General features: G+C 40.7%; 1 protein-coding gene across 2 annotated transcripts in view; it reads right to left on the bottom strand.

Annotated features, from left to right (window-relative positions):
- LOC120055929 (cyclin-Y-like) overlaps nt 1-14,968 on the bottom strand; it is a 45,284-nt gene extending 30,316 nt beyond the window's left edge. The window contains exons 1-2 of one of the 2 annotated variants that reach the window (XM_039003986.1): nt 14,738-14,968; nt 14,359-14,574 (exon numbers count right to left, since the gene is read on the bottom strand). In XM_039003986.1, the coding sequence (XP_038859914.1) occupies nt 14,359-14,512 (154 nt within the window). In that variant the 5' untranslated portion in view covers nt 14,513-14,574; nt 14,738-14,968. Of the gene's footprint in view, nt 1-14,358 lie in introns of both variants that reach the window. The other variant, XM_039003987.1, reaches the window with a different exon arrangement.
- Nucleotides 14,969-20,666: the final 5,698 nt, after the last annotated feature.

Raw genomic sequence — 20,666 nt, 5'->3', positions numbered from 1 at the left:
AGCCATTGCCAAAAGAAATGTTGTCAGTGTGATAATATTGCCATTCAGATAAATGGGAGATTTAGTCAATAATAAAATAAATAGCTGTCAATAATAAAATAAATAGCTGCCGTTTAATGCTTGTAAAGCTTTAACATCTGATCTGCAACATGTCTTAAGTGTGAGGCAATGATAGAAAATCCCTCAAGAAATAACACATTTGCTTCCACTGCCCTCCGTCTGCGTGAACTGTTCCCTTTCAAATCACATTACAAGGGAAGTCCTAAGAATCTAGTATGGTGATGTCAGCATGAGTATTTAGTTACTGACATTCTTTTGTGTGGCTCTCACTATGCTGAAAAGCTTCTCCTAATATTACTGACTCGTACTTGCTGTACACTACTTTGCACATTAATGGATCTTAGTGTCAACTGTCAACAGAATCACACTTTCTTTATAAACTCCCAAACCAAAGCAAGACACACAAATGTCAGAAGAGAGAAATAACAAAAACAGCTACCACTCCAAAACTCCTGTCTGTAGCATCCATCCTGTCACTTAGCAAACACCATCTGCATCCCAAATGGCACCCTATCCCCTATATAGTGCACTACTTTTAAACAGGGCCCATAGGACTTTAGTCAAAAGTAGTGCACAATTTGGGATGTAGACCCCATCATCCAATCCCCTAATATCGTTTCAACAGACACACCATTGTTGGGCTACAAATGCTGACTGTAGGAGTGTGGTGGATGGTGGTGGGTCCAGTTAAAACCCTGCGCTACTGAGCTCTGTCTGGTAAAGAAAGGGTTCCAAATGGCTCCCCTTCCTTTGTCCAGAAGAATACAGCAGAAACACCATGAGCTCAACAAATCAACGAGAGGTGAGACAACTTGAGCTGACGGGGCTGGACTGAGGCCAAAGCAACCTCAGTCAGTCTGATATCGGACAGGGGAGCCCAAGGCATCAGAGACGGGGAGATTCACACACAAGCGCACATAATAAAATGTCTGAGGGGGAACACCAGTGTGTGTTCTCAGGCAAAGCCACAGTGCATATGAAGAGGCATTAATTCATAGCCACCACATTAAATTCTCATATGGTATAATCTGTTCCAAAATTGCAAACTGCCCACTTAGGAAGCAACACTTTGTGAGACCATATGCTGACACATGCACATTTGTGGCCTGCTGGAGGTCATTTTGCAGGGCTCTGGCAGTGCTACTCCTTGCACAAAGGCGGAGGTAGCGGTCCTGCTGCTGGGTTGTTGCCCTCCTACGGCCTCCTCCACGTCTCCTGATGTACTGGCCTGTCTCCTGGTAGCGCCTCCATGCTCTGGACACTACGCTGACAGACACAGCAAACCTTCTTGCCACAGCTCGCATTGATGTGCCATCCTGGATGAGCTGCACTACCTGAGCCACTTGTGTGGGTTGTAGACTCCGTCTCATGCTACCACTAGAGTGAGAGCACCGCCAGCATTCAAAAGTGACCAAAACATCAGCCAGGAAGCATAGGAACTGAGAAGTGGTCTGTGGTCACCACCTGCAGAATCACTCCTTTATTGGGGGTGTCTTGCTAATTGCCTATAATGTCCACCTTTTGTCTATTCCATTTGCACAACAGCATGTGAAATTTATTGTCAATCAGTGTTGCTTCCTAAGTGGACAGTTTGATTTCACAGAAGTGTGATTGACTTGGAGTTACATTGTGTTGGTTTAAGTGTTCCCTTTATTTTTTTGAGCAGTGTATAATAATGACAATTATAACAATAATGAATGAACACTTATTTTAACTTAATATAATAGATTTTATTTATGTATTTCGTCTCAAATAAATAATGAAACATGTTCAATTTGGTTTAAATAATGCAAAAACACAGTGTTGGAGGAGAAAGTAAAAGTGCAATATGTGCCATGTAAAAAAGCTAACTTAAGTTCCTTGCCCAGAACATGAGAACATATGAAAGCTAGTGGTTCAATATTCCCAGTTAATTAAGAAGTTATAGATTGTAGTTATTATTACGCGTCGACTATTTCTCTCTATACCATTTGTATTTCATATACCTTTGACTATTGGATGTTCTTATAGGCACTTTAGTATTGTCAGCCTAATCTCGGGAGTTGATAGGCTTGAAGTCATAAACAGCGCTGTGATCAAGCATTACTAAGAGCTGCTGGAAAACGCAGTAAAGTTTGAATGAATGCTTACGAGCCTGCTGCTGCCTACCACCGCTCAGTCAGACTGCTCTATCAAATCATAGACTTAATTATAATAACACACAGAAATACGAGCCTTAGGTCATTAATATGGTCAAATCCGGAAACGATCATTTCGAAAACAAAACGTTTATTCTTTCAGTGAAATACGGACCGTTCTGTATTTTATTGAACGGGTGGCAACCCTAAGTCTAAATATTGCTGTTACATTGTACAACCTTCAATGTTATGTCATAATTAAGTACAATTCTGGCAAATTAATCTTTGTTAGGAAGAAATGGTCTTCACACAGTTCGCAAAGAGCCATACGGCCCAAACTGTTGCATATACCCTGACTCTGCTTGCACGGAACGCAAGAGAAGTGACAATTTCCCTAGTTAATATTGCCTGCTAACATTAATTTCTTGTAACTAAATATGCAGGTTTAAAAAAAATATACTTGTGTATTGATTTTAAGAAAGGCATTGATGTTTATGGTTAGGTACATTCGTGCAACGATTGTGCTTTTGTTAAATCACCCGTTTGGCGACGTAGGCTGTGATTCGATGATAAATTAACAGGCACCGCATTGATTATATGCTACGCAGGACAAGCTAGTTAACCTAGTAATATCATCAACCATGTGTAGTTAACTAGTGATTATGTGAAGATAGTGTTTTTATAAGATAAGTTTAATGCTAGCTAGCAACTTACCTTGGCTCCTTGCTGCACTCACGTAACAGGTGGTCAAGCCTGCCACGCAGTTTCCTCGTGGAATGCAATCAGCCATAGTTGGCGTCCAAAAAGGCTGATTTTTCAAGTTGTCATAACATCGGCCATAATTAAAAATCGGCCATGCCGATTAATAGGGCGACCTCTAGTAAGGACTAACTAATTCCAGGTATATTCAATGAGATGATAAAAAAAGGTTTTTCGCCCCTCATCAAAACCAGTTTTGTTTGAGCTTTCACATATTTCCCCAAAACCACAGGAGGACACGTGACCTTCAAAGACCTGTGTTTATTGGTTATTATGCATCCTACTGGTGTGGCTCAAAAGGATGATGGGGACAATCTAACCAGCCAGAGGATCTATTTGTACATGCTGTTTATAATTCTGTTTATTATGCTGGGATGCTTTGAGCAGCTGAGGAGCAGCTGATGAAAGGGGGGGGGGGGGTCATTGTGTGGAGTGAATGGATCTGAAGACTGAAGTGACGGTTGTAGGGGTACGGAAGGGAGGATAATATTATTTTAAGGGGGGGGGGGGGGGGGGGTCTGTAGAGGTAAAGGAGCACCATAGGGGATAAACATGCCCATTTAAGTCCAACTCCCTCTCTGGAGAGGGGGTATCAAAAGGAAATAAGCTCAGACGCTGTCCTATCTCGACCTCTCTCATTTGCATAATTACAGACGAGACCAGTGTATGCAGACAGAAAAGGAGGTAAGGAATAGAAATGGAGTTCAAAGTTGTGGAAAAGAACAGAGAGCGTCATACAGTAGAAGGAACAGGGGCTAGGCAGACTACCTTAACAGCTTCACATCAGTCTAAATGTAAACTTATCTCAATAGGCCTGACACACACATAGCTTGTGATGTGGTCTGAGACAAGGTAGACACATCACAAGACATTTGCCTCAAGGCATGAGCCGTAAGCACCATCTTATATCTGATAATTAAACTGTATTTGAGATAATAGGCAGTGATGTACATGTACAGTGCCTTCAGAAAAGTATTCACACCCCTTGACTTTGTGCACATTTGTTGTGTTACAGCCCAGACTTAAAATGGATTAAATTGAGTCACTGTGTCACTGGCCTACACACACAAAATTACAAATTAATACAAAATTAAAAGCTTAAATGTCTTGACTCAATAAGTATTCAACCCCTTAGTAATGACAAACCTAAATAAGTTCAGGAGTAAACATTTGCTTAACAAGTCTCATAATAAGTTGCATGGAGTCACTGTGCGCAATAACAGTGTTTAACAGGATTTGTGAATGACTACCTCATCGTTGTACCCCACATGTAAGGAATGTTAAAGCTGAGACTGAACGATGTAGTCAAAAGGGTTTAATGTTGTAAGGTCCTTCAGTCGAGCACTGAATTTCAAAACAGATTCAACCACAAAGACCAGGGAGGTTTTCCAATGCCTTACAAAAGGCACCTATTGGTAGATGGGTAATTGAATATCGCTATGAGCATGGTGAAGTTATTAATTACACTTTGGATGGTTTATCAATACACCAAGACTACAATGATACAAGGTGTCCTACCTAACTCAGTTGCCGGTGACGAAGGAAACCGCTCAGAAATTTCACTATGAGGCCAACGGCGACATAAAAAAAAAAAGAGTTTAATGGCTGTGATAGAAGAAAACTGAAGATGGACTAACACTGTACTTACTCCACAATACTAACATAAACGGCAGAGTGAAAATAAGGAAGCCTGTACAGAATAAAAATATTCCAAAACATGCATCCTGTTTGCAGCAAGGGACTAAAGTACATTAGCAAAAAATGTGCAAAGAAATTAACTTTGACCTGAATACAAAGTGTAATGTTTGGGGCAAATCCAACAACACGTCACCGAGTACCACTCTTCATATTTTCAAGCATGGTGGTGACTGCATCGTGTTATTGGTATGCTTGTCTTCGGCAAAGGACTAGAGTTTTTCCTTCTAAAAATAAACTGAATAGAGCTAAGCACAGACAAAACCCTAGAGGAAAACCTGGCTCAGCCTGCTTTCCAACAGACACTGGGAGACAAATTCCCCTTTCAGCAGCACAATAACCTAAAACACAAGGCCAAATATACACTGGAGTTGCTTACCAAGATGACATTGTAACTAGGCCACTCGGAAACATTCATTTTTGACATAAATCTGCTTGAAAATCTATGGCATGACTTGAAAATGGCTGTATAGCAATCATCAACAACCAACTTGAGTGCTTGAAGAATATTAAAAAGAATGTGCAAATGTTGTACAATCCAGCTGTGCAAAGCTCTTAGAGACGTACCCAGAAAGAGTAATAGCTGTAATCACTGCCAAAGGTGATTCTAACATGTGAATACTTATGTAAATGAGATATTTCATTTAAGAAATTTGCAACAATTTCTAAATACATGTGGGGTATTGTGTGTAGATGGGTGAGAGCAAAAAAAATATAAAGTGTTGGTCCCATGAGCTGAAAGATTTCAGAAATGTTCCATATATACAAAAAACTTATTTATCTCAAATGTTGTGCACAAATTAGTTTACGACCCGGTTAGCTAGCATTTCTCCTTTGCCAAGGTATTCCATCCACCTGACAAAAGCTGAATAAACATCACAATTACACAGGTGCACCTTGTGCTGGGGACAAAAAAGGACATCAAAAGGTGCCGTTTTGTTACGACACAATGCCAAAGATATCTCAAGTTGAGGGTGTGCAATTGGAATGCTGACTGCAGGAATGTCCACCAGAGCTGTTGCCAGACAATTTAAGGTAAATGTCTACCATAAGCCACCTCCAACATCGTATAAGATAATTTGGCAGTACGTCCAACCGGCCTCACAACCGCAGACCACGTGTAACCACGCCAGCCCAGGACCTCCACATCCAGCTTCTTCCCTTGCGGGATTGTCTGAGACCAGCCACCCGGACAGCTGATGAAAATGTCAGTACACAATTTCTGGAAGCTAAAAATGTCCCAGTTCTTCTATGGCCTGCATACTCACCAATTGAACATGTTTTGGATGCACTGGATCATCGTGTACAACAGCATGTTCCAGTTCCTGCCAATATCCAGCAATTTCTGGATTGGTTCTCTGATCCATGGAGCTACTTTCTTTTTTTAAAGGTATCTGTATTCCAAGTCATGTAAAATCCATAGATTATGGCCTAATTCATTCGTTTCAATTGACTGATTTCCTTATATGAACTGTAACTCAATAAAATTATTGTGTGTTGTGTTTATATTTTTGTTCAGTGTAATTAGTTTAATTCAGGCTGTAACACAACAAAATGTAGAATAAGTCAAATAAATATGCATTATTTCTGAAGACACTAAATCGGTGAGCCAACCGGAGAACAGACAGTTGAGGAGAACGTTATTTCTAATTAATGCTGCATCTCACTTCCAGTTGACTACTGCATGTACAATGAACATGCTACTCACACAGGGGAGAATAATATGGAATAAGAAGATAAATCAACGAGTGCAGATTCACAATAACCTCTTCTTTAGAGCGACAGTTTCTGACCATATAATCAATGCAGTGTTCCTTCTGCACCAAATAATTAGTGCCACGAATGGTATCTAGCCACTGCAGTCACAAATACAAAAAAGGGGAGGACTTGAGCTATAGATCACACACAAAAGGCTACAGAAGTTATTTTCTCCATTCAAGATGATATTACTAATCCTAATTTACAGCCACGTAATGAGCACCCAGCATGTTTGGTCAGTGAGTCTCAGAGAGGAGAGACTCCCTGCATCCATAACCTGAAATAAGAGCATCAGCAGAGGTTGCCTGGCACCCTGGTCTGCAGTATGAACTATCTTAAGTTAAGCCCTTTTCCCTCTGAGGCAGCTTAGAAAGTTACTGATTCTCAACACCATTCTCCACAGAACATGTCTCTGTGTCCCAAATGGCACCCCAAATGGCACCCTATTCCCTTTATAGTCCACTACTTTTGACCAGGGTCCCTAGGGCTCTGGTCAAAAGTAGAGCACTATAGAGTTGGCTGGGAATTGCCAGGGACCTCACGATTCTCTACTTTCACAATACTTTGGTGCCGATACGACATGTATTGTGATTATCATGATGACATATGTATTGTGATGATGTTCCAAACATATTGCTCACCATGTCTGCTGCAGAGGAACAAGATTTCGATCAGTTAAAAAAAAGCTGAAAACAAAATTGGCCCCCTATTAAAAGATGCGATATGCAGAAATCACTCACCATTTCCTGTTGTTTTCTAAAGTTCTAAAGGCTTGACTAATTTCTGTTTGTGACAAAACAAGAAATGTATTGTGTAGTGAATCATTGTACCATATAGATACCCAATAACATTGCATTTTCAGCTGGTGTACAAAACCGAAAGTAAAATACGCACCAACTTAATGGGATGCATAGAAATAGTGCACAGAGAACATATCTACAGCTTCTTAGAATGACATATCTAACATTTCTATGTGAATTTGGTTGGTCGCCCAAAAAGGTACATATTGCAGCTTTAAAAAGGAGAACAAGCTGTGAAGGAAAAATACTGGAGTTTGTGCAGGTACAGCTAAATAATATTGTGATAGTGAAAACAATACGATATACAGTGCCTTCAAAAAGTATTCATACCCCTTGACTAATTCCACAGTTGTGTTACAGCCTGAATTCAAAATGGATTAAAAATTTCTCACCCATTGGTGACGTTTTTAAATTGATGTGGTCCCGTGTGGCTCAGTTGGTAGAGCATGGCGCTTGCAACGCCAGGGTTGTGGGTTCATTCCCCACGGGGGGACCAGGATGAATATGTATGAACTTTCCAATTTGTAAGTCGCTCTGGATAAGAGCGTCTGCTAAATGACTTAAATGTAAATGTACACTGAACAAAAAAAGTTCTTAAAAGGAAATAAGTAAATTGAAATAAAATTCATTAGGCCCTAATCTATGGATTTCACATGACTGGGTATGCAGATATGCATCGATTGGTCACAGATACCTTAAAAAAAAAGTAGGGGGGGTGGATCAGAAAACCAGTCAGTATCTGGAATGACCACCATTTGCCTCGTGCATTATGCTGAAACATGAGGTGATGCCAGGGGGATGAATGTCACGACAATGGGCCTCAGGATCTCGTCACAGTATCTCTGTGCATTCAAAATGGCCACCAATAAATAGCAATTATGTTCATTGTGTGTAGCTTATGCATGCCCATACCATAACCCCACCATGGGGAACTCTGTTCAGAAAACCACCTGCCCACAAGATGTCATACATACTGTCTGCAATCTACCCGGTACAGCTGAAACCGGGATTCAACCGTGAAGGGCAAACTTCTCCAGCGTCCCAGTGGCCATCGAAGGTGTGCATTGGCCCACTGAAGTCGATTATGACACCGAACTGATGTCACGTCAAGACCCTGGTAAGGACGACGAGCACACAGATAAGCTTCCCTGAGATGGTTTCTGACAGTTTGTGCAGAAATTCTTTGGTTGTGCAATCCCACAGTTTCATCAGCTGTCCTGGTGGCTGGTCTCAGATGATCAAACAGTAAAAAAAAAAAAAAAAAAGGAGGTCCTGGGCTGGCGTGGTTACACGTTCTCTAAATTCTCTAAACTGACGTTGGAGGCGGCTTATGGTAGAGAAATGAACATTCAATTCTCCAGCAACAGCTCTGATGAAAATACACCCTGAATCAAAACATGTTATAAATCACTGCTGTGAGTGATTAACAGCTTTGCACACCTGGAATGTACACCTGGAATGTACAATATTTCCCCAAAATTCTTTTCAGATTTCTTCAAGCTCTGGCAAATTGGTTGTTGATCATTGCACGACAAACATTTAAGTCTTGCCATAGAGATTCAAGCAGATTTAAGTCAAAACTAACTAGGCCACTCAGGAACATTCACTGTCATCTTGGTAAGCAACTCCAGTGTAGATTTGGCCTTGTGTTTTAGGTTATTGCTCTGCTGAAAGGTGAATTAATCTCCCAGTGTCGGTTGAAAAAGCTGGTGTTCGCCTGTGCTTAGCTCCATTCAGTTTCTTTTTTTATCCTGAAAAACTCCAGTCCTTAAAGATTACAAGCATACCCATAACATGATGCAGCCACCACTACGCTTGAAAATATGTCACAAACTTAACATGGTGTTCATGACAAAAGGTGAATTGCTTTGCCACATTTTTTGCAGTATTACTTCAGTGCCTTGTTGCAAACAGGATGTGTGTTTTGGATATTTTTTTTTTTCAGGCTTCCTTCTTTTCACGCTGTCAAATTAGGTTAGTATTGTGGAGTAACTACAATGTAGTCGATCCATCCTCAGTTCTCTTATCAAAGTCATTAAACTAACAGATTTAAAGTCACCATTAGTAAAAAAAAAAATAACAAAATTCCACTTTGACATTATGGAGTATTGTGTGTAGGCCAGTGACAAAAGAAAACCATTTTAATGTAGGCTGTAACACAACATGTGGAAAAAGTCAAAACTAATATCCCGATATGCAACCATCGCCCCCGCCACCGTATCACTACTGTAAAGGGAATAGGGTGCCATCTCTGCCCAAAGTAAGCCTTGCTCTAAATTTCTTCAAAAGCAGCCTGCCTGGCATGTCCAACCTGAAGTCGACTGAGTATCAGCCAAGGGGCGGCAGGTAGCCTGGCTGGGTAGGAGCGTTGGGCTAATCCCCAAGCTGACAAGGTAAAAATCTGTCGTTCTGCCCCTGAGCAAGGCAGTTAACCCACTGTTCCCCGAGCGCCAAAGACGTGGGTGTTGATTAAGGCTGCCCCCCGCACCCCTCTGATTCATAGCAATCGGGTTAAAATGTGGAAGACATTTCAGTTGAATGCATTCAGTTGTACAACTGACTAGGTATCCCCCTTTCCCCAAAACATCAGTTCATACAGGGCAAGCAAGAGACTTGATGTAATGCCATGATGATCTCTGCTTAAGAACACAAGATGGAGAATCACTTTATGACAGGGCCACAAAGCCCTAAACGGATTGTGAAATAACATAACTCAGGCTGGCTGGGTCAGACTCAAGGCTTCTCAAACAGAACTAGATCCCACTTTAAATAAACTGCAACTGTCAATGCTTAGTGAAGCCTTCTAAACAATTTATACTGCTTATATAGATATTTCTAAAATTGTAGTTTGTTTATGTGATTCAGAACTATTTTGACAAGAGTATCGTAATGGTGATGGACTTAGTCCATGAGAGGAGTGTTAAGCTTAACAGTCCATCCTTTCTAAAGGAGAATAACCCTCCTTATATTACTCATAAGAGTCCCCATAGAGGCATCAGTTTCTCTCTCTCAGCAGTGATTTGTCATTACCCATCTGCCTCTACAGGCCTGCTGCTGTGGTAGGACAGCAACAGACAGCCCCCTGATAAGTCTTCCTTTCAGCAGCCCATCTTCATACTGTCTGACCTCACTCACATCCTCTGTCCCAAATGGATCCATATTCCGTTCATGGTGCACTACTTTTGACCAGGGCCTTATGGCTGGCATTTGAACGACACCCAACACATCCACCTACACGGTCCTTTCCAATCATACTATGAGCAGTCCCCAGTACTCTCACTCTCTTCTTTAACCTCCCTCCCTATACATACAGTACCAGTCAAAAGTTTGGACACACCAACTCATTCAAGGGTTTTTCTTTATTTTTACTATTTTCTACATTGTAAAATAATAGTGAAGAGGTCAAAACTATGAAATCGGAACGGAATGGCCGATTTCAAGTTTTCATAACAATCGGTAATCTGTATTTTTGGACACCGATTATGGCCGATTACATTGCACTCCACGAGGAGACTGGGTGCCAGGCTGACTACCTGTTATGCGAGTGCAGCAAGGAGCCAAGCTAAGGTGCTAGCTAGCATTAAACGTATCTTATAAAAAACAATCAATCTTAACATAATCAGTAGTTAACTACACATGGTTGATGATATTACTAGTTTATCTAGCTTGTCCTGCGTTGCATATAATCGATGCGGTGCCTGTTAATTTATCATTGAATCACAGCCTACTTCGCCAAACGGGTGATTTAACAAGCGCATTCGCGAAAAAAGCACTGTCGTTGCAGCAATGTGTACCTAACCATAAACATCAATGCCTTTCTTAAAATCAATACACAAGTATATATTTTAAAATCTGCATATTTAGTTAATATTGCCTGCTAACATGAATTTCTTCTAACTAGGGAAATTGTGTCACTTCTCTTGCATATACCCTGACTCTGCTTGCACAGAATGCAACAGTTTGGGTCGTTGCTTACTGTGTGAAGACCATTTCTTCCTAACAAAGACCGTAATTAATTTGCCAGAATTGTACATAATTATGACACGACATTGAAAGTTGTACAATGTAACAGCAATATTTAGACTTGGGGATGCCACCCATGAGATAAAATACGGTTCCGTATTTCACTGAAAGAATAAACGTTTTGTTTTCGAAATGATAGTTTCCGGATTTGACCATATTAATCTGTATTTTTGGACACCGATTTGGCCGTTTTTTTTTTTTTACACCTTTATTTAATCTTTATTTAACTAGGCAAGTCAGTTAAGAACACATTCTTATTTTCAATGACGGCCTAGGAACAGTGGGTTAACTGCCTGTTCAGGGGCAGAACGACAGATTTTTACCTTGTCAGCTCGGGGGAATCAATCTTGCAACCTTACAGTTAACTAGTCCAGTGCTCTAACCACCTGATTACATTGCACTCCACGAGGAGCCCGCCTGTTATGCGAATGCAGTAGAAGCCAAGGTAAGTTGCTAGCTAGGATTAAACTTATCTTATAAAAAACAATCAATCATAATCACTAGTTAACTACACATGGTTGATGATGTTACTAGTTTATCTAGCGTGTCCTGCGTTGCATATAATCGATGCGGTGCGTATCGTTGCTCCAATGTGTACCTAACCATAAACATCAATGCCTTTCTTAAAATCAATACACATAAGTATATATTTTTAAACCTGCATATTTAGCTAAAAGAAATCCAGGTTAGCAGGCAATATTAATCAGGTGAAATTGTGTCACTTCTCTTGCGTTCATTGCACGCAGAGTCAGTGTATATGCAACAGTTTGGGCTGCCTAATTTGCCAGAATTTTACGTAACTATGACATAACATTGAAGGTTGTGCAATGTAACAGGAATATTTAGACTTATGGATGCCACCCGTTAGATAAAATACGGAACGGTTCCGTATTTCACTGAAAGAATAAACGTCTTGTTTTCGAGATGATAGTTTCCGGATTCTACCATATTAATGACCTAAGGCTCATATATCTGTGTGTTAGTATGTTATAACTAAGTCTATGATTTGATAGAGCAGTCTGACTGAGCGGTGGTAGGCAGCAGCAGTCTCGTAAACATTCATTCAAACAGCACTTTCCTGCGTTTTGCCAGAAGCTCTTCGCTGTGCTTCAAGCCTATAAACTCCCGAGATTAGGCTGGTGTAACCGATGTGAAATGGCTAGCTAGTTAGCGGGGTGCGCGCTAATAGCGTTTCAAACGTCACTCGCTCTGAGACTTGTAGTTATTCCTTGCTCTGCATGGGTAACGCTGCTTCGAGGGTGGCTGTTGTCGATGTGTTCCTGGTTCGAGCCCAGGTAGGAGCGAGGAGAGGGATGGAAGCTATACTGTTACACTGGCAATACTAAAGTGTCTATAAGAACATCCAATAGTCAAAGGTTAATGAAATACAAATGGTATAGAGAGAAATAGTCCTATAATTCCTACAACTTAAAACTTCTTACCTGGGAATATTGAAGACTCATGTTAAAAGGAACCACCAGCTTTCATATGTTCTCATGTTCTGAGCAAGGAACTTAAACGTTAGCTTTCTTACATGGCACATATTGCACTTTTACTTTCTTCTCCAACACTTTGTTTTTGCATTATTTAAACCAAATTGAACATGTTTCATTATATATTTGAGGCTAAAATGATTGATGTATTATATTAAGTTAAAATAAGTGTTCATTCAGTATTGTTGTAATTGTCATTATTACAAATAAATAAATAAAAATTGGCCGATTAATCGGTATCGGCTTTTTTGGTCCTCCAATAATCGGTATCGGCGTTGAAAAATCATAATCGGTCGACCTCTAGTTATTGGTAATGTTTCCAGAGACATGCAAGGCTGCCTGAGAAAAACATGCTGGTTATATTGAACCCACACTACCTGATTATGTTGTCCCATTCCAGCACTCAGAAGTAACTTGGAGAGGAGAGCCAAGGGCCAAAGACACTGAGCCTGTATTATACAGACAGTCACAGCCTCCATCCACCACTGTAGGTTCTAGTGGCTTGGACATACCCAGTGTTTGAATTAGGCTGGTACACACCGGTACCAGCACCTGAAATGTTCTACTGCTTTAGAACCAGCACCTCATAAAATATTGGCTTTAAAATATTGTGGAATAATGTCACCTAAATATATACAGTACCGGGCAACCAAAATGAGTACCAGACCCCTTTTCAGTCAACGGACACATCCACAAGAAATACTGATGATGAGAAATGGGGAAAACACCAAAAGTGGTTGATGTAAAATGTACAGACTTTGCCAATCATGGATATTCAGACATGCATGTTGCAGAGCAGACCACTCAATATTTCAGAGAATTGCATCTCTACATGAGACATTCAGCTTGAATAGGCTATACCCATTTAGTAGACACTTTGAATGGATCAATTGTAATGCATATTAGCATGTGTGTCAGAGTGCTATACCATGTCACCATTGGTGTGTCTTTCATGCTGAAATTGAAAACAAAGAGAAGCACAAAGGAGTCTTTCTTTATGAAGAGGATGCTGTCTGCTCTGTTGCACCATGGGGGCGTCCCAAATGGCATCATATTCCTTATATATTGCACTACTTTTGACCAGGAACAATAAGGCTCTGGTTAAAAGTAGTGATCTTTATTGGGAATAGGGTGCTATTATTTGGGGCACAATCCCATATTTCAACATGTCACATGGGACTGAGAGGCAGACTGGATTGCCATGTTGCCTGCCCCCATGTACAGTAATAACAGCACACATTCAGATAAACCGGCCTATTAGAAGCATTATAAATCAATAACACAGATCCACTGCCAGGGAGGGAGGACAGAAACCCTAGCTAAGTAGAATATGCTTGGTAATGATTTCTGCATGGCATTTGGAAAGAGTCTCTAAGGAATTAAAGAAAACTTAAAATAAATCCAATATCGGCCTATAATAGTTAAGAGCAAATTAAGCAATCATTACAATGTTGCCAGTAAATGTTTCCGAAATGTTATCGCTATAGGCTACTTGGCAAACCAATGCAATAAAATTCAGCGTGAACTTCAAAATGGTTAAGTCCTGTTATTTATCAAAACACTCACCACCAGCAGACAGGAACATTTAACTTTAGGCTAATATTCTTATACATTAGGCTATTATTAAGATATGGGCTGCTTAAAATACTTCACCGTCGATATTCTCTCGGTCGCTGATATGCTGCAGGTTGCAGCCCGTATCCTCCCTACTCAACTCCGGCTCCGGGTTGTGCGACTCCAGCCTCGAATGGGCATTTCTCCGGAGCTTCGGGCTCGAAGACACACAGCAAGAGCTCGTGCTTCCCATCTTTCCAATCCGTTACAATATTGCTCTCTTCGAAGAATGATATTAGTCGGTTCAAATTGATACTGAAGAGGGGAAGAAGATCAGAGCACCAAGGGTGAAACCGTCGCTGCGACCAGCACGTAAATGCACTGTTATTGATAAATCCTCGCAGTCAACGAGATAATCAATAGACGCAGCAGAGAAAAATGACAGATTTTACACTGTAAACCGTTGCAGCCAGCCCACCTTCCTTTTATCTTCCACAGTCTGCCAAGCCCACGCATTAACCACGCTATTGACTGCTATTTAAATCAGACGTGCCAGGGGTGTAATCATTAGTCCAAACAGTTGCAAAATGATTTGCAACAAAATCGGCATAATAAACATCTTGCCAGGGCCGTATTCATTACACCAATTCTGTTGCAAAACGTTTCTTAAACGGAAGCAAACGAAATGAAACGGGGAGTTAGCTACCTGAATCTGTCCAATATAAACTTTATTTTTTCTCTGTGTGCTTCCGTTTAGTTGTAAAACGGTAAACGGTTTCCGTTATGAATACGCCCCTTGACGTGTCCGAGACGTTTTAACAGAGGGGAAGAAGTGAAGCGAGAGGTTTTACTACTCCCAAAATCTGTCCACGAAAATAAGCGTTTTTGAATCGAGATCAATGAATAAGAATTGTTTTATCGAGGTCAATGAGAGAGTGTAGCATTTGGTAAACAAAACATTTGAATTGCTAATTTGCTACTTGAGGCTTATTTGATCTAATCTCATTTTCATAATGGTTAGGTTTTCACGAATGCACTGATATAAGTGGACGCACGTGACATTTCAACAACTTTGAAAATATTGGAGTTGTGCCGGATTTTATAGAGCTAGAGGACTCATCATGGCTAAAACCTGTTTTAGCATGGATATTGCCATTGAGGGCTTCCACCAAGTAGTCAACTGGGTATGGTTTCCTATGAGTTGGGAGCAGGGTTGGGTAAATTACTTACTTTCTAAATGTAATCCATTACAGTTACTAGTTACCTGTCCATAATTGCAATCAGTAATGTAACTTTTGGATTACCCAAACTCAGTAACATAATCTGATTACATTCAGTTACTTTTAGATTACTTTCCCCTTAAGAGGCATTAGAAGAAGACAAAAATGTATGTTACCAATTGAATGACGTCTACTGCAGGTTAAATCAATGTTAAAGTTTACATAGCTGGCCATATATGGATGTTAACTTTTACTTTATGGGTTGGTTATGAAGGCTTCTTCTACCCCATCGCTTTCTACATCATATAATAATATGATTAAATTATATCTTTACATCAAAAACCAAAGTCTATCAGAATTCCAGTCATTCCAATAAATGTTACACCCCTTAATCTTCAAGAATAGGACTTGTAAATATGGAAGTATAGATTAGCCAAATAAAATCAAATGCTATTGGTCACATACACATTTAGCAGATGTTATTGGGGGTGTAGCAAAATGCTTGTGCTTCTAACTCCGACAGTGCAGTAAAATCTAACAAGTAATATCTAACAATTTCACAACATATACCCAATACACACAAATCTAAGTAAAGGAATGATGAATTAAGAATATATAAATATATGGACGAGCAATGTCAGAGTGGCATAGACTAAGATAAAATAGTATAGAATACAGTATATACATGAGATGAGTAATGCAAGCTATGTAAACATTATAAAAATGAATAGTGTTCCATTTATGAAAGTGTCCAGTGATTTCAAGTCTATGTATATAGGCAACAGCCTCTATGTGCTAGTGATGGCTAGTTAACAGTCTGTTGGCCTTGAGATAGAAGCTGTTTTTCAGTCTCTCGGTCCCAGCTTTGATACATCTGTATCACTGACCTTGCCTTCAAGCTGATAGCGGGGTGAACAGGCAGTGGCTCGGGTGGTTGTTGTCCTTGATTATCTTTTTGGCCTTCCTGTGACATCGGGTGCTGTAGGTGTCATGGAGGGCAGGTAGTTTGCCCCCAGTGATGTGTTAGGCAGACGGCACCACCCTCTGGAGAGCCCTGCGGTTGCGGGCAGAGCAGTTGCCGTAACAGGCGGTGATTCTGCCAAGCCAAATTTCTTCAGCCTCCTGAGGTTGAAGAGGCGCTATTGCGCCTTCTTCATCACTCTGTCTGTGTGGGTGGACCATTTCAGTTTGTCAGTGGTGTGTACGCTGAGGAACTTGAAGATTTGGAGGCGTGCTTGGCCACGCACTCATGGGTGAACAGGGAGTACAGGAGGAGGCTGAGCACGCACCCTTGTGGGGCCCCAGTGTTGAGGATCAGCGAAGTGGAGGTGTTGTTTTACCTGAGCATGACCCCAAAACTAATGACTTATTAGCCAGCCCTACTCTGTTGTTTATGATTTTGTTGTCATGGAGGACTGATTGGGCTCATTAATTCGAGGTAAAAAATAAATGCTGCGCTCAAGGAATGGCATGCTTTGAGCACTACTGAAAAATAAATGCCATATGCTGCATTTACTATAGGCCTATTGTTTACATTTTTGTTGGTGACACTTTGATATCTTGATAATATGCAGCTGTTTAAAGGGCAAATCCACAGATGAAACAATAACAAAACGGGTGCCCTGCCTCTGTTTTGGTAAAAAAAAGCTGAGGGATGGGCCTTGAGAAATGTTTCCACTCTCAGATTAATAGACAGAGCTAAGGATGCAAGCACTGCCCATCCATGACATAAAACATATTGTTTTAACCATGTTATGAGGCTATAAAGTGTTTGTTTACATTTACAATGTTTTCAAACATTGGAGTAAAACAAGCTTATATTTTGGGTTCTCATGGAGTGTGACAGTTGAACTAACCTCATGAAGCATTTATAAGTTATATATAATATATTGATTCTTGAAGAATATAAGTCCAAAAATGAATGTATAAACTACAGATTAAAGGGGCAATCTGTAGTTTTATTTAATTTGATTTAAGTCTATCAAAAGTGTGCAAGTTTAAGCATGTGTCCATTTGGCCTATTAGGCTTATTTTTTTTAAATTAATTAGATAGAGCAATAAAAGCCCCACTTCCATAGGCTTGGAGCCGAACTATGCAGCTGTTGCAAGAGCACATTTTTCACTGGCTGTCCACTGGTTTCAAAAACAATGATTGATAGGCAGCTTAAAATTCTTGAATTCAACCATTATTGGGTTCAAAAACACATTTAGATTTGTGCACAACCATCCACAACAACCACAAGCCGTAAGGCGCAAAAAACTAAATGAGAGAGCAGCAGTGTGATTCACATCCATGTGCCATGTAGATATCAATAATAGGTGCTATCCATATCACCGTAGACTACACCATACACCACTGCTGTCATCCTACCTCCAAGCGTTTATTCCAGTTGGATAATCTTTGAATGCCGACAGTAGTTGCACCATTGAATGATATATGTTGGACTGTAGTCTACAAAAGCCTATTTCTGCTCTTTTCCCGCGATCCATCAAACACATTTGGTCTGTCATCATAGTGGTCTCTGACTTGTGGTCAGACTCGCTCAGGTGGAACAAACTTAAATTTACGTCTTTTTTCAATGCTGATTTGAATGTCATTGAGAAAACAGAGAACTGTCAAATATTTTTTATCGTTAACATCCTTTCTGATTTTAAAAGTAATCCTCGAAGTAATCATATAGTTTAAAAAAATAATCTGTAATCCGATATTTTTGCTGGTAACATAACGGATTACATAAAATACAAAGATGAGTCCTATATCTATCACTATGGCCTGTTATTCACACACATATCTGCCATCTCATTGATTACAATGGTCCCACCTGATCTCGCCTCCTGCCTGCATTCCATCTTTGATGGCATGTATTTTCATTGTTACAATGGTCACTTGACTATCTTGTCAATATAATAAACAATCTTTGTTTTTATCAGTTATAACAAAAATGTAAATGGAGCTCTACTATGGCACATATGATGGCACATAAAATGGGTGCTCCTGCTGTCACAATGACAGAGGCAACACAGTTGTAGCTTGAAAAGGTTCCAGATCAAGTTAGTGGTTACAAATTAGCTCAGCGCAAGACAGCGAGAGTGTGTGTGTGTACAGTGGTGTAATGAGTTCAGACAGGCAGTTATCAAGATCAATGTGACATGGCTAGACATGGCTTTGACTGTGCAATGGGCTCTAGAGAGAGCAAGAGACTGTGACGAATGGGATCTGTCTGACTGTAAGCCACAGAACACACACCTATGGTGCTTTTCCATCTAGACTTACCCCCACACCAGTGTGTCACCAGTGTTTCATGTTAATGTAAGCTAGTGTTATTGTGTTTCCATCAGGAGTGTAACACTAAAGACTTGTGGCAAGCAGAATCAATAACCTTTGCATCATTCAAGACGGTTGCTTTGTGAGGTGTTAAAGTTCACAGTTAGCCATTGTTATGTAAATGCTAGCGTACAAGTACCCAGTGCCTTGGCAAGTCAGGGCAGGTCTGCCGGAGCCATGGCACAGTGAGACACAGGTAGATGGAAACAGAAAAGCTTTAGCCTTTTGGGTAAACGCTGGGGTAAATCCTTAGTGGAAATGAACTACTAGCCTACTGTAAGAGGCCTGCTGCCAGGCTGGAGGCCTATGATATGACCTTATCTGTTAATGCCAGACAGACGGACGGACGGACAGGACAGACATGTTCACACCATTCCAAACAAAGACATGACAGATCAAATTCTCACAAAAGGTTTACAGATTCCTGGTGTGAATTGGTGGTGCTTTGACAGATCAGATGAGGCTTTACATCACATATACTTTAGAATACCATAGCAGTAGCAGGAGTATGGAGAATAAACATGCAGACTCTCTCTCTCTCCCCTCTACCGCACCTATTGTCTCATCCTCTGAATGCTCGGCTATGAAGAGCCAACTGACATTTACTCCAGAGGTGCTAACCTATTGCACCCTCAACAACCACTGTGATTACTATTATTATTGTTATTAGACCCTGCTGTTTTATTTAACTAGGCAAATCAGTTAAGAACAAATTCTTATTTACAATGACGGCCTACCCCAGCTAAACCAAAACCCGGACGACGCTGGGACAATTGTGCGCCGCCCTATGGGACTCCAAATCACAGCTGGTTGTGATACAGCCTGGAATCGAACCAGGGTCTGTAGTGACGCCTCTAGCAGAGATGCAGATGCAGTGCCTTAGACCGCTGCGCCACTCAGGAGCCCATGGCTCCTCTCTAGGTTTCTTCCTAGGTTCCTGCCTTTCTAGTGAGTTTTTCCAAGCCACCGTGCTTCTACATCTGCATTGCTTGCTGTTTTAGGCTTGGTTTCTGTGTAAGCACTTTGTGACATCTGCGGATGTAAAAAGTACTTTATATATACGTTTAGTTTTCTAAATGTAGTAATACCCTCTGTCCACAAGATGTCAGTGTTGAACTATTAGCGAAGGGAGAGGCTTCAGGATTAGACCAGTGTATTACTACATTACGAATTGCTCGATGGCGCCTTGTCCTGAGGTGGAAATTTCCACTTCAACCAAACAGGATGAACTTCAGGAGATGTTGCAATGCTGCTAATAAAATATTAAATATACACCCACCTCCAGTTGTTCAACTTCTAAGTTTTGATAGGTCCTATCTGACGGGTGCAATCCTCATGTACTAAGCATTTTAGGCAAACTGCCTAATGTACAGTAAGTAGTATTAGTAAAATCATTTGCCATATAACATGACCACGAAACACTCTGAGAGAAGTGAACACATATTACGTAGGAGATGTTCACAGATTGGCTTTACAAAAACAAAACAGTAAGGAAAAACACCATTGTTTCAAGGTTTCATTCCAAGTCCTCTGTTTACAGTACCAACCCATCCACTTTGCAGTGTCCTGAAACAGAGAGAGAATGGTGTACTGCACTCTTTCAGAGAAATGCAAAACACTTTACGGTAGGCAATTAAGGTCACAGTTATGAAAACTTAGGACACTAAAAGAGGCCTTTCTACTGACTGAAAAACACCAAAAGAAAGATGCCCAAGGTTCCTGCTCATCTGCGTGAACGTGCCTTAGACATGCTGCAAGAAGGCATGAGGACTGCAGATGTGTCCAGGGCAATGAATTGTGATGTCCGTACCGAGAGACGCCTAAGACAGCGCTACAGGGAGACAGGATGGACAGCTGATCGT

The sequence above is a fragment of the Salvelinus namaycush genome, chromosome 11 (genome assembly GCF_016432855.1).
Source record: "Salvelinus namaycush isolate Seneca chromosome 11, SaNama_1.0, whole genome shotgun sequence".
In the NCBI taxonomy this organism is placed as follows: domain Eukaryota; kingdom Metazoa; phylum Chordata; class Actinopteri; order Salmoniformes; family Salmonidae; genus Salvelinus; species Salvelinus namaycush.
The sequence above is the reverse complement of the archived record's forward strand: the minus strand, read 5'-3'. Positions and strand labels throughout refer to the sequence as shown.